Source organism: Malaclemys terrapin, chromosome 2 (assembly GCF_027887155.1).
Source record: "Malaclemys terrapin pileata isolate rMalTer1 chromosome 2, rMalTer1.hap1, whole genome shotgun sequence".
Taxonomy (NCBI): domain Eukaryota; kingdom Metazoa; phylum Chordata; order Testudines; family Emydidae; genus Malaclemys; species Malaclemys terrapin.
This window is the reverse complement of record NC_071506.1, coordinates 280,021,938-280,042,318: the sequence shown is the minus strand read 5'-3', so window position 1 is coordinate 280,042,318 and position 20,381 is coordinate 280,021,938. Positions and strand designations below refer to the sequence as shown.

The 20,381-nt window shown below is 46.0% G+C and overlaps 1 protein-coding gene across 1 annotated transcript in view; it reads left to right on the top strand.

The window, feature by feature from the left end:
• Positions 1–220: 220 nt before the first annotated feature.
• WNT3A (Wnt family member 3A) overlaps positions 221–20,381 on the top strand; it is a 122,930-nt gene continuing 102,769 nt past the window's right edge. The window contains exon 1 of the mRNA XM_054016760.1: positions 221–448. Coding sequence (XP_053872735.1) covers positions 378–448 — 71 coding nt within the window. The 5' untranslated portion in view covers positions 221–377. The remainder of the gene's footprint in view (positions 449–20,381) is intronic.

Genomic DNA, 20,381 nt, shown 5'->3' with positions numbered 1-20,381 from the left:
CTGATTGACAGAGCAAGTAGAAGCATCAGAATTTTCCCTTTGGCAATAAGTGCTGATTGGGTCCTTCTAAAGAGAGCGACTTCAAACTTTTTTTTTTTTTTTTTTTTTTTTTTTTAATATTTGCCTTCAGTGTCTTGGCTGAGAGAAGAGTTTTTTACCTCTCTGCGATTTTTTTTTTTTCTCGAGAGGAGTTGGGGAAGGAAGAGAGAGGATTATTTACCTGGCTGGGCTGAGTTCATTTGATTTTATTTGGGTTTGTTTATAATTTATTTATTTGACTCACACCATCATCGTAAAGCAGAAGAAAGGGAAGTGTTGGCAACTCGGGTTGAATTAAAAAAAAAAAACCACCCCAAACTTTTCATCAACTTTTGGCGATGGGCTGTATTGGATACTTTCTGTTTCTGTGTGGGTTGAGTCGGGCTATGGCAAGTTATCCAATCTGGTGGTAAGTTTAATTCTTCTTCTTCTTTTTTTTTTTCATTTAAAAGGATATCCCCCCCCCACACACACACACCTTCTGCTTTTCTGCAATTCCTGCTTTTTATGATGACTTGAAATTCTCCTTTCGTTGCCACTTAGCTAAAGAAGTGGAATTGTTCCAACCCCGGGAAGGTTTTTTTTAGAATCCGCATTTCACCTCTTTTATTTATACATTCGCGTTGTTTATTATGACTGGGTTATACCTGATCTCTCGTCATTTCTACTGTAAAAGAGAGGGAGAGGGAGAGAGATCGAAAGTTATTTTTTTAAAGTGCTTTGATCCTCTCCCGCGGAGAACAAAAGGCACGGACTGAATTAAAGAGATAATGATACAAGTTGACATGAGTATTTCAAGGTGATTTTGAGCTAGTCAGGTGGAAGGAAAGGCGGGGAGGGGGGGCGGGTTGGAGACTGAAAACATTTTTTTCCTCGCTTTAAAGAATATTTTAAAAAATCAATCCAACAAACAAGAAGTAGGTAAGACAGGATTGAACCACCTGGACTAGTTATGTAAAGAAAAGAGAGAGAATTGGTTAGAGCGAGGACTGGGACAGATTTCTCGATATAGACTTTGATATGATATCGATGATATTGTATAGTATGGGATGGGTACGATTCTGTTCCCGTAGCTTCTGGAAACTTGGAAATTATGGGCCAGATTCGGAACACAAATCTTAAGGGGTCCAGTGGAAGTCAGAGCAGAATCGGGTCCTGTGGGTTATAAACTCTCTAGGGCAGCGAGGCGGAAAGAACAACAAGTCTGGGGAATGCCACCTTGGCTACATAACGCCGTCCAAAGAAAATAGCCGGGTCATTGGTAGGCGAAAAGGGAAATCTTCCTTCGACAGTCAGGCTGTGCAAAGGGAAAGGGGGAGATAGACCAGAACCGCTTCCAGCTTTCTGCTCCTCGCATCCACGGGCAAGAGCAGACAGAAAACAGGGGGCGAGGACACCCAGATAGACGCTTTGCTCCTTGAAAGCCAAATAACACCATTATTAAAAAGCAACGCTCCCCCCGGTACCATTCTGCAAGGTGGAAATAACCACGAAGCTTTCCTTTGAATCTGGGGCGAGTTTATACCGATCGTCTCCCCTTTTCATGTTAAAACATAGGATTGATAACATGGAGGGTGGACGAAGCCGAAGAGGCGGATTCAATCTTAGATTCCTAATAAAGCTGTTGGGGACAGATCTGTCCCCCTCTCATTCTTGTTTCGCCTGAATTTCGCCTTTTTCTCTCCGTTGCTTTTGAACTCACAATTGCTGTAGAGAGGGGGGCGAAATAGACCAGATGCACGAAAGATACATCCGTCTCCAAGATATATATTGGAATTTAAGGGGGTGGTGTGTCTCATCTAACCGTCTTAATGCCCCCCAAACTTCACTGCTTCTCAGAGCCCTGCCGCGGCGCAGAAAACACCCCGCAGCCAAGGAGAGCAGGTGTGAGAAAGGAAGGACAGATTTTCCCCTCCAAAAGCAAGATGCCTGGGATAGGGTTTTTCCTTTTGTAACTTGTATATTTCGTTCCAGTTCTTTATTCCCAGCTCCCCCTCCCTGCAATGCTCAGATCGATTCAGGGCATTGATTCCCTGAGCCACGATGAAACACACACCCGTGCTGTGGTGAGAGGCCGGGTGAATGTTGCATCCTATCCCTTTAAGAGCTCATCTTAGCGCTCCCACCACAAAAGCAAATGGATGTAAGGGGTGCAGAGGAAGGCATGTAGCTGCAGATCTGCTGTAATTACTAAGTTTAGGTAATTGGAATGAGGGAAACCCTCGCCGAGGAAGGTCCTGCTTTGAAAACGGTTCCTGGGCAAGGCGCAGGAAACAAACACAAAAGAGCCTTTAGCCAGGCAGGGGTCTGCAGCGCTAGGAGTAGCCTTCGTTACTCAGTGCTTAGGGACTCTCGGGAGGTGCTGCAAATGTTAACTGGTTTCACTGGACCCATAAGTGTCCCGGTAAAGTTCCCCAGCAGGAATGTGGTGCAATCTCTGGGCTGTGTCCATGTTTGCCCGTGTGTGTGGGGAAGGCAGGTCGTTTAGAGGGGGTTTTGCTTGAATTAAAATCGCACACCCTGTGGATGCGCGCGCGCAGAGAGAATTTTCAGTGGCATGCTCCACTTTAGACCAACGCTTTTATAATGACGTCCGACCTCATCAGTTTCAGCAAATGTATATATGATATGCGTGCATGCTGCAAGGGTATATTTCTGCCCAGCCACTTGAACCCGCTGCTGTAAAAATTGCACGCAGCCACCGAGTGCCAGCTGCGCCTGGTTTGATATTCGCCCGAGGTTTACGAGAGGAAAGCTGGGGCGCCGGGAAAGGCGAGAAATGATGCTGGTAGCGTACCTGGCTCTGTTCTCGCTCTGTGCATATATGTGGAGAGGAAGGGGTGTTGAAGGCAGAACCCCCAACTATGTCAGGTATGTCTGAGGCAGGGAATTCGCTTGAATGGCAGAAGGGTAATAAAATGCAAATGTGTTCCTGATAAGACAAGCACACTGAACACCTGGACTGGAAGCATTAAAAAGCGATCTTTTATTCACAGCCTCCATAGAACTTATCATTAGAAACTCTCTGCCACATTCCTGATTGGGGAAGGAAATGCATTCCACCGAAACCAACATAAATATCCCCTTGTCACCTAGCCCAGCAAAAAGAGGAGGGGTGGGGGGGGATCTACACCCCCCCCCCACCATGAAAGTCCAGGAAGATCAAATCGGTTGCAGCCAAGTTTAGACTGAGAATCGTTACCCGACCCCTGTTGAGTTTATTTTCATGCGATGCAACACGCTGGAGAAGGAGATGGGACACCCCCACCACCACCACCCTTTGCGAAAATACAGGGGAAGGAGGAGACTAGCCCTGGGTTCCTCTTCTCTCTGCTGTATCGCCCGGGAGTTAGGGCAGAAGGAGTTGGAGCAGCTCTCGTGCAAGGTTGTTAGGGCATCAGGTGTGGGGGCGGGGGTGGGTGTGTTTTAAAACACGCAGCAGGAAACGGCGTGAGATCTGATGCAAAGCAACGTTGCAGGCATCTCCCTTTCAAACCGAGCGAGACACCCTCGGGGCATGGAATTGCAAAGAAATGTTGATTGGGGGGGGGGAGTTGTTGTTGTTATTTTAGCTGCCTAAATCACCCGTTTATTCCCAGACGAGATTAGACGCCCCTCGTTGGGCTGATGTGGAAGGCGCATGCACTGGGTGCCACGGGCCCTTTCCGTGGGAAAGCAGAAGCCCAAGTCACATTAGAGAGGGAAGGGGAGAAAAAACCCGGTGTCGGGGGGGAGGGGGGTCGTTCTTTGGTTTGCCTGGTGAGGATTCGGATAGAAACCACCAAATCTGCAGTGGAATTGATTTCTGTAATAAAGATTGCACGTCAGAAGGAGACTCCAAATCCGTTGTTTATTCAATTCCCCCCCCCACTCCCCAAAACACCCGTATTGTGATCTGCTAAATCCAAACACTCATTTTATTTTGGGAGATCCAAACTTGATTAGTCCGAGCAGGAGGGAAACAAACAGAGGACATTGCCTCAGTCCCTCCCCCCACTTGTACATCACCCCCTAAAGCAGCCTGTAGCTACTTAGAAACTTGCAGCCGAGATGAGAAATGTGTCAGACATATTCCCCTTCTGTCCCCACCATCAAACAACCTGCATAATACTGGCCTGGGACTAACACGTAAACGGCCCTAATGCATTTACCTCTACGACATTTCCATTGCATTGGGCTTCTAGGCAATCTTCTCCACCAGAAAAGCCAGGCGGGGACTCAGGAAGGTCATACTCTTGTAAGCTTTGGTTGCTTAGTCTCCTCTGTGGGGTAAGCTAACTGGCACCATACTCTGTGTGTGGTGTGTATTGTGTGTGTGTTGGGGGTGTAGGTTTCAATATACCAAGAAAGTATATTTTATCTATCTATCCCCATACACCCCATCTATCTACCTAATCTATCTATGCCCATACACCCCCTCTATCTATCTATCTATCTATCTATCTATCTATCTATCTATCTATCTATCTATCTATTCTCTTAGCTGGATCACCATAATAGCTTACCCCTGTATGGAAATGAAATATTAATGCAAATTGAGGTGTGTGTAACTTCGGCTCAAGCACAGAGATGCATGTCTTGTTAGGTTGAAAAAAAAAATAACCAGCCAAAATATATTTCTAACAAATGCATTTAACTGACCAAGAATGACGGTAAATGTGAGTTTCTTTCTTATTTTCCCCCCAAACATTTTTACAGTGAGGGTAGATTAGACCCTGAAATATTTTATGTATATATATTTAAATAAGATGCAACCATTTCCCCTGTGGCTAATGTTGGGATTTGAACGTGAAGGCAAGTTCCTAAAATACATCCTAGAAAGAAATGAAGTGACCTTTACTTTACGGCAATGGGTGTCTCAGATGTCTTTTATTAGTGATGTCTTGAGACCATGAGACAGAGACACATAAATAGAGTTCATTCTGTCTATACTACCAGCTCAGCTGTTTTTAGCCCTGGACGACTAGATGCTGACAACGGTTGTTAGTGATAGGTCAAAAGAAGAACAGGAGTACTTGTGGCACCTAGAGACTAACAAATTTATTAGAGCCACAAGTACTCCTGTTCTTCTTTTTGCGGATACAGACTAACACGGCTGTTACTCTGAAACTAGTGATAGGTCAGTTTCCTACTGTACATTGATTGGTGATGTTAATCTGGATTTACACGGGTATAACTGAGATCTGAGCCTTACTGAGGGCCTGATCCAGTTCCCGCTAAGATCCCTGGGAGCTTTCCCTTGTGTTTCACTGAAGCAAAACAACTTTCCCCAACGCAGCACAGAATTCTACAACTTGAGCTAAAAGAGACACTCCATTAGCTAGCAGTAGGAGGAGGCTTTTATCCTCTAGTAGTGGCCAAGCTATCAAACAAATATTTTGCCAGGATGCTGCAGAAGCTCCCTGCCCTTTTTTCAATGAGCTGTGTGGGGCGATGGAAGAGGCAGTGAGTATTTCTACTAACGTTATTAGTAATCATTATTATTATTATTATGTATTTGTATTACTGTAGTGCCTGAGATCCCCAGTCATGGATCAGGACCCCATTGCGCTAGGCGCTGTACAAACCCTGATCAAAAAATTGGTCTCGGTCCCAATGTGCTTATAATCTAAATATGCTTATAAGCTAAATATAAGACAAGAAGAGAAAATGTAATATGAATAGAAGCCCATTTCACAAATAGAGCATGTTTGGATTTAACTATTCCCCTGCCTGGCGGTCAGATCCAGGCACAATAGCACCATGTGAGTGACTATAAATATCAGCAAAACTCACCATGAGTATGGTTTCACTGCCCCATATGTGTGAATTGCGCATAGTAAACAAACAGCATACATGATGAAAAGTAAATGAGATTTTTTACAATTCCATCAGTGATCTAAAGTGTTATTAGGACTGCATATAGAAAAGGGGATCAGGAATTATTAAAGAGGCTGGAGGGATTAATTTAGAAGGAAAACTAATAACACCAATTAATACTTAGCTCTTCTATAGTCGACTTTTATATGTAAAAGAAAACAAGGCCAATCCTGCATCAGCCATGGCTAGGGGAGATGGAAGGTGTGGGAAGGGAACTGCTGTGCAATATCAGGAGCAAATGGGCACTTTCAGTTGGAATGGTCTTTATTTTAAATTAAGACAGCAAAACAAAAGAAGAAAGAACAAAGGTAAAGTCCCTCTCACCCCACCCGAGAGAGCAGAGTGTTTGTCTCCAACAATCTGCACTGAACTGAGCACTAAATAAACTGAGTACTTTTCTGGAGAAAGCAGAGTACTTGGTGAGGTAAAGGTACAGTACACAGAAAACAAAGGCATAATGATTATGTAAGTTTCAGAGTAACAGCCGTGTTAGTCTGTATCCGCAAAAAGAAGAACAGGAGTACTTGTGGCACCTTAGAGACTAACAAATTTATTAGAGCATAAGCTTTCGTGGACTACAGCCCACTTCTTCGGATGCATCCGAAGAAGTGGGCTGTAGTCCACGAAAGCTTATGCTCTAATAAATTTGTTAGTCTCTAAGGTGCCACAAGTACTCCTGTTCTTCTTTTTAATGATTATGTAGTTAAGTAGGACACAGGGAGGTCTATACATGTGAGCAGCTGGTTGCTCCACTTCACAGCCTGTCTGCTGCTGCTATCAGCCTTGGGTGCGATTCTGTATTTACTTCTGCAATGGAACCAGAGTAACTGGTTTGGGCCCCCATTCTGCAGCGATCTCTGTGTGAGTCGATCCCTGTGCCAGTGTAGTCCCATTGAATATTGCAGGATTGGTGCACCTGCTTTGGAGGGGCCTGGATCAGGTGTAAGGACGCCATCATCATCCCCACGCTGCCCCCAATTGCTCCAGTGCGTAAACCAAGAGTGCATAACAGGCAGCGAGGGAAAGTCCAAGTTGTGTAGAGATTTGTGTGGGATGCGGACTGCCTGTTCCTCGCCTGTGGTGGCTCTTTGCCTAAGGTTCTGCTCAGCGCCCCTCTGTGTAATACAATAAGTGGAACGGGAGAAAAAGCACCAAGGAGGGACATGTTTGATGTGACATCAGGAGTGCTAACAGGGCCCAGGCCACAACCAGACAGGACCTCAGCAGGGAACACTGGCCTGTGTGCTGCTCAGGAAAAATCTCTCTCCTTTGGCTTTTCCTTGCCATATCAGCTACTGCTGCTGAAACACTCTGCGTCCTGGGTGGACACAGGGATGGTCAGCCCTTTAATCAATGGGGAAATGGCAGGAGGACCTACAAAGGTTTGAAGGCAGGGGGAGCCCTAATTGTGCAGAGTGATAGGAAAGGGGTACAAAACTAAGGATAACGGGAGGAGATTCCGAAAGGGAAAACATCAGTTGGATATCAGGAAAGAGTCCCCTGCAGGGAGCCGTGTTAGACTGCGGAACAGTTATCAAGAAAAGTAGTCAAAGCCCCATCGATTGAGTCATTTATTTAAAACTAGATTGGACAAAGCCCTTAAAACTATGCAGTAGGAAACCACCCTGCCACAGCCCCTCGGGAATGGAGCAGATGAGTTAATAGGTCATTTGGTGTCTGTTTCTAGGATCCAGGTAAGGAAATGTAAGCGCAGGGAGCTGGGTTGTGATCTCAGTCCTGTCAGCAGAAATCAGAGCAATTCAATGGCGTTACTCCAAATTTGCAATGGTTAACTGATGGCAGAATATAGCTCCAGGATTTCTACTCTGACAGCATCACTTTGAGAACAGTGATGACAGGACCAGGTGTTCGCTTCAGTTCTGGGGGCCTCATTCAACTCTTGCTCTGATGTGACTCCACTGAGATCACTGGAGCCACTCCAGATGTACACGGGAGTGGGCGAGAGCAGAATCACACCCTCTATCTAGAAAGAAGCATGGATTTTTTTTTTTAATGCAAACCCAATAGATCCAAGTTTAGACTTGGCACACTGAACTCTTTGAAGACCTGGGTTGAGATTTGGCAGTAACTGAGCATATTAAGTGAGAGATGATCATTCTTTGGTGAGTGAGGAGGGAGACCTACAGGCAGGTCACCCAAGGGGCAGCATCAGCAGTGTCTGTTGGCATAAGAGCGCCTAAGCAATCTTCAGAACTCTGAAATACGTATTGCGTTCACCGGTTCCTGCCCTGCTCAATTATCCATTGCTGCAGCTGAGGTTTTTCATAGGGGATGTTCTCTCTCTTCACTTCCTGTACTATTGGCTAGTGTGGCTGGGGGCTGCTGAACAGCAGCTGTGTGCCACCCCAGAGATGGATGCACTTCAGTAATGGGTGAAATGATTCCTGTACGTTAAAAATCTCACAAGTTATGATTATTGGATCATAGCAATGGCCGGCGCGCCCAGCTGAGATCAGGACGCCATTTTGCCAGATGTACAAATACATAGTCAGTGGCCGTCCCTGCCTCGGGAGAGCTTGAACTCTAAACAGACAAAGGGCAACAGAAATCACAACTATTGCGCTCATTTTACACAGGGGAAACTGAGGCACAGAGCGATTACATGAGATGATTAAAGTCACACTGGAAGCTTGTGATGGGGACAGGAACTGAATCAAGATTTTCTATAATCTGAGTTAGTGTCTTATCTACAGAACCATCCTTGTTCCAAACATGAAGAGCTCCGGGACTGTTCCAGGCTGCCAAGTGCATTTTCAAAAGAAGCTATTATGTACTCATTTAGGATTTGGTTTGCTCATCGTAGATCGTGTGCACACTCATGTTTGTTCTTTTCAGTTTCAAGATAACTTTTTAGGTGCGTAGATGAATTGGCAAAAATCAAACAAAAGCCTTGTGGAAGCTGAAACAGTATGTCAAGGCAAGGAGAAGTGTTTTCTTTCTGTCCCGTCCCCCCCAAAAAAGTGAACGATTTCTTTTTTTGAGACCATCTGCCTTAAAAAGCCTCACCCACAAAGCACTTCCATTGGTGGTCATTTATACCTATATGATGCGTCTCTTCTGAGTGGCTCAAAGAATGTTATTAACATTCATTAATCCCTCTGCGAAGGAGGTTAAATAGCATTATCCCCATTTTACAGATGAGGAAGTGGAGACAAAGATGTTAGAGCCCTTGCCTAGGATCAAGCGACAAGTCCATGGCAGAGCTAGAAACCAGTTCCTCCCCTGTCTGCCTTCTAAAGCGTTACATCTGCAGATCCAGCCCTGAACGTTTTGATTCCTGAGAATCAGTGTTGTCTAGTGGGTGGAACACTAGACCAGCATGGAGTAGATGCTGCTGGGTGACCCTGAGCAAGTCACGTCCCTGCTCTGTGCCTCAGTTTCCCCATCTGGGTGCCTCCTTGGTTTTAGAAGCAGTGTTGCACTCATCTGCCTGTCTAGCAACCCTGCCCCTTTTGGCTGTATCCCCTGTACTGCATCAGTTTATCCCTATGTGCATGTTCTGAGACTTAGCCTACAGGCCAAAATGTTTCTCCAGTCCAACATAATATGCTCCAGTCAATGGTAAACAAGAAGGGCCTCTGCAGGGCTATGTCAAAATTGCCAATTCCACTCTCAGATCTGCCTTAGGACTAAGGTGATCGTATTTCCCAAAGGGAAGATGGGACACCGCATGAGGCTAGCTTGAACCCTCCCCCCCAGAGCAGGGCTGGCCCGAGCCGCTCACCCGAGCCCTGGCTCCACTCCCTGCATGGGGCTGATGTCGCTGCTTGCACGAGCCTTCTCTGCCCTCCGTGTTAGACTGGGGCAGGTGCTGCTGGTCACCCAAACCCTGCCTGCCCCCCACTGGAGCCTCTCCCCTGCATGAGGTTGGGGCTGGTGTTACTGCTTGTCCTAGTCCTGCCTGCCCCCCATCCTGAGCCCTGCCTCCCCTCTGCGCAGGGCTGGTATTATCACCATTTGCCCTCTCTCCCCCCCCCAGAAGTTCCTCCACACCGCTCTTTTTTTGACAAAAGTGGTCATTTGTCCTGTTTGCTCTTGCTGATCAAGTTGGCAAGCGCAAACGGGACAAAGGCCACTTTTGCCAAAAAAAAAAAAAAAAAGTGAGGACGGCCAGGACAGGGCTTAAAAAAGGGACTGTCCTGGCCAAAACGGGACATACGGTCACCCTACTCAGGACGTCTCTCACAAGAGCCTGCCTTGCTCAAGGTGACCCTTTCCTTGTAGGGCTGTCCTGCCTTCTCTCAGTTCTCTACAGTTTCTCCCCTCCTTGACTCCTTAAAAGGCTCAGATGTCTAATGATCCTTACCTACCTTCACCCCTCTGGCCGGAAAGCAATCTGTCCATCAGCCTCCAGGTGTGAAGTATGACTCTAACTGGGGTTCTTTCCCTTCAATACATACAATCTGATGGGGGCTAATTAAGCTACAACTAATCAGGAAAGAGATCTTGGAGTCATCGTGGATAGTTCTCTGAAGACGTCCACGCAATGTGCAGCGGCAGTCAAAAAAGCAAACAGGATGTTAGGAATCATTCAAAAAGGGATAGAGAATAAGACGGAGAATATCTTATTGCCCTTATATAAATCCATGGTACGCCCACATCTTGAATACTGAGTACAGACGTGGTCTCCTCATCTCAAAAAAGATATACTGGTATTAGAAAAGGTTCAGAGAAGGGCGAGTAAAATGATTAGGGGTTTGGAAAGGGGTCCATATAAGGAGAGATTAAAGAGACTAGGACTTTTCAGCTTGGAAAAGAGGAGACTAAGGGGGGATATGATAAAGGTATATAAAATCATGAGTGGTGTGGAGAAAGTGAATAAGGAAAAATTATTTACTTGTTCCCATAATATAAGAACTAGGGGCCACCAGATGAAATTAATGGGCAGCAGGTTTAAAACAAATAAAAGGAAGTTCTTCTTCACACAGCACACAGTCAACCTATGGAACTCCTTGCTTGAGGAGGTTGTGAAGGCTAGGACTATAACAGGGATTAAAAGAGAACTAGATAAATTCATGGAGGTTAAGTCCATTAATGGCTATTAGCCAGGGATGGGTAAGGAATGGTGTCCCTAGCCTCTGTTTGTCAGAGAGTGGAGATGGATGGCAGGAGAGAGATCACTTGATCATTACCTGTTAGGTTCACTCCCTCTGGGACACCTGGCATTGGTCACTGTCGGTAGACAGGATACTGGGCTGGATGGACCTTTGGTCTGACCCAGTATGGCCGTTCTTATGTTCTTATGTTCTCTAGCAGGCGATGGGAGAAACTCCATCACATAGGGATTATGATACTGACCTCCTCGGTCAAGTGCTCTGAGATCTACCGATAAAAGTTGCCATATAAGAGGAACTACATATAAATACTTCGCCTCTCTGTGCTTTTATTTTCCACCCTTTGCCTGGTTCGATTGTAAGCTTTTTAGGGCAGAGTGTTTGTACAGCACCCAGCACAATTCTTGATCTTACTTGGCACTAGCGTAATACAAATAATAATTATTATTACATGTAGGTTTGTGCTGTTTTATAGAATTATTCTTTTTTTCCCCTATAAAAAGTTCCTGTAAGAAAATGAAACGCTCGAGTTTTGCTCATATGGAGGGGGGGGAAACGGGGGAAAGTGACTTTTGCCAATCCGCTGCTGTTCTTCTCCCTGTTTTTCCTTTGTGTCTGACGCTGCTGCTTTCGTGTTCCTAGAATGCGTGATTCAAATAGCCGGACTGACTTTCAAAGGACTTTATGGGTGTAATGACAGCGCTTAACAAACATTACACACGTGTGTCACAGAGGGAAATCCTCCGGGCTCTGAGTCACAGTGTGCTGCGTTTGGACAGCTGAGAGTTATACAGCACTGTGATGTGGCTACCGGCATGTGTGATATAAACATGCAGTTCTCCGCTGTGTTTCCAGTAGGCAGAGGGCCTGAGCCTATTGTCACTGAAGCCATTAATAACCCCCCGCCCCCCGCTCCTTTGGAACAGGATCGGGCCCACAGTCAGTGTCTCCCAGTGCAAAATTAGAACTATTCCTCCAGCCCAAGCAATGAAGATTCTGAACACAGGGGTTCTGCTGCAAAGGGCCAGGATAAAGCGAGGCTTAGCTGTGAGTCTGCCCCTTGCTGACTGCCATCCTGGGGGCTCCCTGTGCCCTAACTTGGAGGATCTTCTTTGTGGGCCTGATCCAAAGACTTCCATTATGCCATTGATTTCAACAGGTGTTATGTGCCTAAATACCTTTGAGGAGCTGGGCCTTAGCGCTTACACTGCTGGAAGAAGCTCAGATACCACAGTGATGGGCAGCGCAGTGTAAGAACCTGAACAGGACAGAATAGGGGCAGGTGATGAGGGATAGAGGTGGGGCTGGTGGATCCATAACTACATAAACCTACATAAACCATCTACACATACATACCTGGGGTGTAGGGTGGGGCTACCACAGCCCTGAGGATGCGCTCACAGCTGTGGAGTGGTTCCCTTGCCATTCCCTAGCCTAGGGGAAGGGGGAGAAATCCCTGACCTTTTTCTCCAGACCTACGCAGGTCACCCCCGAGCATGGGCTAGGCCTCCCTTCAGCATTCCAGTGATCGGCATGGGGTTCCATACAGTTCCATGCTGTATCGGCGTGGGCTTCCATACAGTTCCATGTTGAATCGGCGTGGAGTTCCGTACAGTTCCACACTGGATCGGCGTGGGGTTCCTTACAGTTCCATGCTGGATCGGCATGGGCTTCCGTACAGTTCCATACAGTATCGGCGTGGGGTTCCAACACGGAACAAAGGCCTTATGGGCCGAATGCATCCGGTGCGAGTGCTCATGTTCTTAACATGCTTCAGAGTGCACATGCTTCAGAGCCAGGTTCTTGTGCCATGCACCTCTCTGCAGTATCTAGGGCATGTCTACCCTGCACACGGCACCCCGATTTGTCGACTTCGTGTCTTCTAGCCCTTGCTTGAGCGTCCACACTACATTGTCAACTGGGGTTTCCACTTGCTGGACCCGGTTCTCACAGTCGTGCTGATGTGTCCACACCATACTACATAGAGCTTGTGCCCGGGTCTGCAGCTTGACCTGCGTCCACATTAAAAATGACAGGGCTTTGACCCATGTCACAGCAGGACTCAGGCTCTGACCTCCTGCCCCCTTAGTAGTGTCCTAGGACCCGGATCCTAAGTGCTTGCTGTCCCGAGTCAGACTGATTTGTGTGTGGACGGAAAGAGGGTTGGGCTCAAACCAGAGTCAGAGCCCAGGTTTAGTATGCAGTGTAGACATACCGATAGTGCCTTCTAGTAGTGCCTTAAACAACGTGACTAAAATATAAGCCTTTGTTCAAAGAGGAATTAATTCAGCCACGTCCTATGAACTGTGCAACGCAGGATGCCAGACTAGATGATCACAGAAGTTCCTCCTGGCTTTATAATCTACGAACTATAGCAGTGTAGCTAAAGAGGTACAACTTTTGTGTGTAGACAAGCCCTTATAAATATGCATCACAGCAACCCTGTGAGCTAGATACATCTTTCTAGAGCGGGTAGACATTTTTCACACAATAATTCTTTACATAGAAGAAAATGGTCTTTTGTCAAAACCAAAGCTTTTTGCCCCCAAATTGTTGACATTATCTATATTTCCCACGGGGATGGGGCGGGGGGAAGTTTAGCGTGATTTTTGTTATTTACTGAAAACTGTGTTTTCTTACTGGAAAGCCAGGATTCCTGTCAACACATTTTTTTGGAAATGATTGCAGTGCAAATTTTAATGGGGAAAAAAAACCTGTGGAGAATGTCACCTGTTTCAAACCCTGGGATACAGAAAAAACTTTGGAATTTCAAAAATGTTTATGAAATTGTTTTTCTGTGTCTCAATGAGCTCTAAATGTTACAAACATAGATTAATCAATACACAGAGTTTAAGGCCCAGTCTGACCTCCTGCGTATGACAGGCCATTACATTTCACCCAACTACCCCATATTGAGCCTAATAAACATCTCCCAGAAAGGCATCCAGTCTTGATTTGGAGACTCAAGAGATGGAAAATCCACCACTGCCCTTGGTAGTTTGTTCCAATGGTTAATGACCCTCTCTGTTAGCAAATTTGCTCCTTAATTCTACTTTGAATTTTCTGGCTTCAACATCCACCCATCAGTTCTAGTCCTTTCTCCACATAAGCTACTTGTATGTATATCATTGTAATCCCCTTTCCACAGATGAGGAAACTGAGGCACAGAAAGGTGATGGACGTGGGATGTATCACTTCATTCCCTCTGAAGCACCTGGCATTGGCCACTGTCAGAAGACAGGATACTGGGCTAGATGGACCTTTGTTCTGAACCAGTATGGCCGTTCTTATCTTCCTATGTGATTTGCAATCTGGAAATTCTCCAAGAATTGTCAGTGGGTCACGTCTATCCTGTGCTAAAGTGGGGGCCTGGAGTGGTCCTGCTATGGAAAAGGGGTTTGAACCCCTATTGTAAAGGAAGACATAGGTTCCATATCTCATGAAGCATTGCCCACTGCTTAAAGCACAAGGTCAGCCTTTCTTTCAGTTATGCTACTTAGCTTCTCTTTGGAGAGGTCAGTTTCATTTTCAGCATAGGTGTGCCTGCCGTATGCAGTTGTGGGCTGCAACCAGCTAGCCTTTGAATGGCTCCTTTAAGGTGTCTAAAGTCAGGGCCCCGTGATCCCTCATCACTTTGGAAAATTGTTGCCACTCTCCTGACCTGTTTAACTGGTGTAAACATTGGTATCCAGCTCTGATTCCGGCAACTTAGAGGGAACTTGCTTATTTCTTTGCATGTTAATCCATCTGTCAGACTGGCCTATTGAGAGGTTTTAGTTTAGTTGTGTTTTGTTTTGGGGAGTTCACATTCTGCTGATATCACAGCAAAGCAAACACTTGGAGTCTTTCTTGACTTGTCAAAGACCTCAAGCAGTTTTTGATCCGCAGACGTTTACAAAAGCTGCATGCTGCAGAAGCTATAGGAACGGGCATGGTTAAGAGATTTTGCTGGATAACACCGGTGTGTGGGTGAATCTTGTGCCATCTGTTCTTCACAACAGCATTGCCAACCTCAAGCATTCAAAGTTCATGAGTCAGGCCCCCTAAAATCATGAGATTGGCTTAAGGTCATGAGATTTTTTTTAAGAACAGTTAAAGTTGTGTTCCTTTTATTTGCCTTCCGGGTTCTGAACCTTTAGGGTTGACATTGTCAAGCTTTTCTCTGCAACCGTCAGAGCTAGAAACTCGCTTTTTTAAAACACTGAAAGCTGAGAATTTCATCCATTCACAGGATTCCAGACACTGGAGCTTTAAGAAAAACACCAAATACCTCGACTCCTGATAAAATAGTGAGAGTTGGCAACACTGATAAAGTTAAAACTTTTGATCAGCGGTGAAGGTAGAATTTGTATCGTTTCAGCTGGAGCCGTTGTCAATTCCTAAACAGCAAAATCCGACCAATTCCTTCTGTTGTCTGTTAGCGTTTCTCTGAGCGCTCCACACCAGAGACAGCCTTGGCATTCGCAGGGAGGCCTGCAAAAGGTTTTTTTCCCCATTCCTCACAATTGTAAAGGATTCTTGTCCAGCATGATCACATCACTATGCCCAGGGCTGGCCTGAGTGTTTTGGGGATGATTCTTTGTCATATACCTGAAACTTTACTGTCTGCATAACCTTGTCCTCCCTAGTATCAGAGGGGTAGCCGTGTTAGTCTGGATCTGTAAAAAGCAACAGAGGGTCCTGTGGCACCTTTAAGACTAACAGATGTATTGGAGAATAAGCTTTCGTGGGTGAATGCCCACTTCGTCGGATGCATGTTGTCCTCCCTAATTATCTGCTATTGCCTCTTAGCCCCACTCTCCTCCCACCATTTATGCCAATGTCAACTCTCCCTTTGGCGCCTTCCTCCAACCACCACTTTAGCACTTCCCTCTAAACCACATCCTCTGCATGGAGTACCCTCCTCTGAATTGATCTCTGGGGTCATTCGCCTCTCCGTCAAATCCTTACTCCAAATCTGCCTCTCCCATGATGCCTGTGTTGGTCTCCTTCTTAAGGCACAGAAAGCTTGTATTTAACAAACTGCTGCTATTGAAACATAACTCCAATATGGCTGTAGCCATGGCCCGGTGTTGGCTGCAGTCTGTGGAGCTCTGCAGCCCTGAACTCCATCTTCCAAGATAGAAAACTTTTAATCTCTGCAGCTCTCTGACGTAACAGTAGCTACTCCACATGATGCCCCCCAGAAATTAGCCAACTAATGACTGATAATAATAATACCTAGTTCTTAGCGTCATCTCAAAGCCCTTTACAAAGGAGGTCAGCAACATTATCCCCATTTTACAGCCGAGGCACGGAAAGAGGACGTGACTTGCCCAAGGTCAGCCAGCAGGCCAGTGGTAGAGCCAGGAACAGAAGACGGGTCTCCTGAGGGCCAGTTCAGTACTCCAGTCACTAGTCCACACTGCTTCCTGACTAGCTCAATGGCTAGTTGAGGATAGTTGCTATTTATTACGAGGCGGGAAATGCTGATGATACTTTTCATTCCTCTTCCTCCACCCTTTAGTCCTAATCTAAAGCCTACAGAACTCAATTGATGTCTTTCCATTGACTTCAATTGGATCAGGCCCTTTGTCTGTTCTCCTAGATTCTGAGCTCTTTGGGGTTTTGATCCTGCAAGTTACTAAGCACTTTGGCCTGGATCCAGTAAATCACTTAAGCATGTACTTAATTTAAGCACGTGAGCAGTGCCACTGGCTTCAGTCAGTGGGACTGCAGTTACGGCATATTGGGCTGCATTAGTAGGAGCATTGCCAGCAGATCGAGGGAAGTGATTATTCCCCTCTATTCGACACCAGTGAGGCGACATCTGGAGTAGTGCGTCCAGTTTTGGGGCCCCCCACTACAGAAAGGATGTGGACAAATTGGAGAGAGTCCAGTGGAGGGGGAAAATGATCACCGAGCTGGGGCACATGACTTATGAGGAGAGGCTGAGGGAACTGGGATTATTTAGTCTGCAGAAGAGAAGAATGAGGGGGGATTTGATAGCTGCTTTCAACTACCTGAAGGGGGGTTCCAAAGATGATGGAGCTCGGCTGTTCTCACTGGTGGCAGATGACAGAACAAGGAGCAATGGTCTCAAGTTGCAGTGGGGGAGGTCTAGGTTGGAAATATTAGGAAAGACTAATATTGGTGGTGAAACACTGGAATGGGTTACCTCATGCTTTGAGCAGGGGGTTCGACTACATGTCAGGGAAAAGGAGGTCGCAGTAGGGTTGTCAGGAAATTTTGGATTCAATATTTTTTAGTCGGAAATCCCCGATTTATCAAAATTGCAACTTTTCATGGGCTAGCGTCAGTTTTGACCAAGTTCTCAACTTGAAACAATGTTGGGGAAATGTTTTGTTTTGGTATTTTGGGAACGAACAGTTCCAGCTTTTCCGGTTCAAAATGACTTTTCATTTTTAAATTGAAGCTTATTGACGTCAAGAAAAAAAAGTCATTCAGATTGAAACGAAACATTTCAAAGTTATCCAAATGAAATATTTGGATAGACTTGGACCGACATTTTTTTTTCAGAATTTCACAAAAGTTTTCAAGGGTTTGATTTTTTGTCCCAATTCAGGATAGGAAAATTTTTCATGACCTTGCAAATGTTCATGGGCTGAGAAAACCCTTTCAGCTCTAGATCACAGCGTACAAAAGGTTGAGAGCCATGACACAAGTGTCCCCTGCCTTGAGCCCAATAAGAACATAAGAACAAAGCAGGGTTGGTCCTGCTTTGAGCAGGGGGTTGGAGTAGGTGACCTCCTGAGGTCCCTTCCAACCCTCATCTTCTAACCCTCATCTTCTATAATTCTATAACATAAGAACATTAGAACGGCCATCTTGGGTCAAACCAAAGGTCCATCTAGCCCAGTATTCTGTCTTCCGACAGTGGCCAGTATCAGGTGCCCCAGAGGGAATGAACAGAACAGGTAATCATCAAGTGATCCATCCCCTGTCGCCCATTCCCAGCTTCTGGCAAACAGAAGCTAGGGACACCAACCCTGCCCATCCTGGCTAATAGCCATTGATGGACCTATCCTCCATGAATTTATCTACTTCTTTATTGAACCCTGTTATAGTCTTGGCCTTCACAACATCCTCTGGCAAGGAGTTCCACAGGTTGACTGTGTGTTGTGTGAAGAAATATTTCCTTTTATTTGTTTTAAACCTGCTACCTATTAATTTCATTCGGTGACCCCTAGTTCTTGTGTTATGTGAAGGAGTAAATAACACTTCCTTATTTACTTTTTCCACACCAGTCATGATTTTATAGACCTCTGTTATATCCCCCCTTAGTCATCTCTTTTCCAAGCTGAAAAGTCCCAGTCTTATTAATCTCTCCTCATACAGAAGCCCTTCCATACCCCTCATCATTTTTGTTGCCCTTTTCTGAACCTCTTCCAATTCCAACATAGCTTTTTTGAGATGGCGCAACCACATCTGCACGCGAGACCCTGGTTGAATTCCCAGCTTTGCCAATGGCTTTCTGTGTCACCTTGGGCAAGTTATTTAATCTCTCTAAGCCTCTGCTCGGTCCCTCAGCTGTAAACTGGGGAGAATAGCACTTTCCTACCTCGCAGGGCTGCTGTGAAACTAGACCCATGGCAGGGTTGTGAAGTGCCCAGATGCTACAGCAGTGGGGGCCAGATAAGTATCTAGGACAGATAGACAGATCATGCTGGCTGCTCAACAGAAGCGTTGGATCCCTGAGGGGAGGGCGCTTGCAATATCTTGGGTTGCTTCTGGAGTCGTTCTCAAAATCAGTGGAGCCATCGCTTTGATTTTCCAGACCCCACAGGCCAGCCCGGGGTAGCTGTGAGCCAGCTCCCAGAGCAAACCAAGAGCCGTCGGCGTAAGGGGGGGAACAAAGGTCAGCATAGCTGGGAATTGGCCATTACTGCCTGCACACGGAGCACTGCGTGAAAAAGTTACATGGGCTGCGTTCAACTTTCCAGTGAAAAGGCACTTTCCTGTGTGTCCGCCAGTGCAGTGGTTGAATGACACCAGCCGGTTTCTCAAAGGCTTTGTTCGTAATGGGGCCAGGTTTCACACATGCGCGACTCAGGTTTGCCCATTTTAGTGGCAGATTTAAATCGGGAAGCTTTGAATCAACCATCAGAGGCCTGAAACAAGTAACATTGGCCACCCAAAGAACAATACTCAAGGAAAAGCTCTTTCCACTGTTGCATTTTTACCTGTGTGTGTTGGCAGGGTCCCATTCACTACCTGCGCTGGACACTCAGTGCCCAAGAGATGCCACTGAGATGGGGGCCAGCTGGCACTTGGGAAGGTTAAGTCCAGCTTCCTGACAGTGGCTGATAACTTCTTTCGGATGCCATGATTGTTTGTCAAAGCCTTGACCATAAACAGTGATACTGTCTGGATCTGCCAGGCAAAGGACCCCGTGCAGCTCCGGTGTAACTACCCTTGAGAGCTGCCTGTACCCACTCACCTAGGGCTGAGTTTGATCCAGACTGTCCCATGGATTCTTTTCAGTATCACTTCCATTAAACAATGAAAACTGGGGGCATGCATTGCAAATGCCACCAGGCATCAAACAGTAGTGAAAGGGGCTTCTTCCCATGGAAATGCAGGGCTGGACTACACTGAAAACTTACATTGGCATGACTCCATCTCTCAGGGGTTTGAAAAATCCATACCACTCAGAGACGTAGCTAGGCCCCTGGGATAGACAGCGCTAGGTTGATAGAAGAATTCCTCTGTCAACGTAACTACCGCCTCTCGGGAAGGTAGATTAAATACAGCAGCAGGAATTTAACTCCCATTGCTGTAGTGAGCGTCTACACACTGAAGTGCCACAGCAGCACAGCTGTAGCTTTTTGAGTGGAGACATAGCCTCAGTCTGCTCTGGGTCTTGTAGAAGAACAGAGTCCGCCAGTATCCAGCTGTGAGCTGATGCCGATGAGGGTCAAGAATTTAATAAGACTCAGAAAGGGGTTGGATAGTTACATGGATATCAAGAATATCCAGAGTTATTGTAATTCATGACAATAAACGTGGATGGGGTATGAAACCTTGTGATTCTAGGCTTAAGCCAATCTTTAACTATTAGAGATCAGAATGAGACGGATGTTGGGGGCAAGTTATTCCACATCTACCTACTGCGGGGTTCTGATGCATCTGGTATGGGCCGCTCTCGGAGACTGGATAGGAGACTAGATGGACCACAGTTCTGGTCCAGTGTGGCAATTCTATGGAAATGAAGAGCGTTGTCCCCAGCATGGTATGAAAAATATCATCCTCGGAAGACCCTTGGCAATGAACGCAGACAGATAACTAGTGGACAGAAAAGCCATAAGTGTCTTCACACTTTTTACAGACTAGCCGATCACTCATAGTTTGAGCTAGTTGGAAAATGGCTTTTCTGTCTCAGGAAAAAAATTGAGATTCTGAATTATA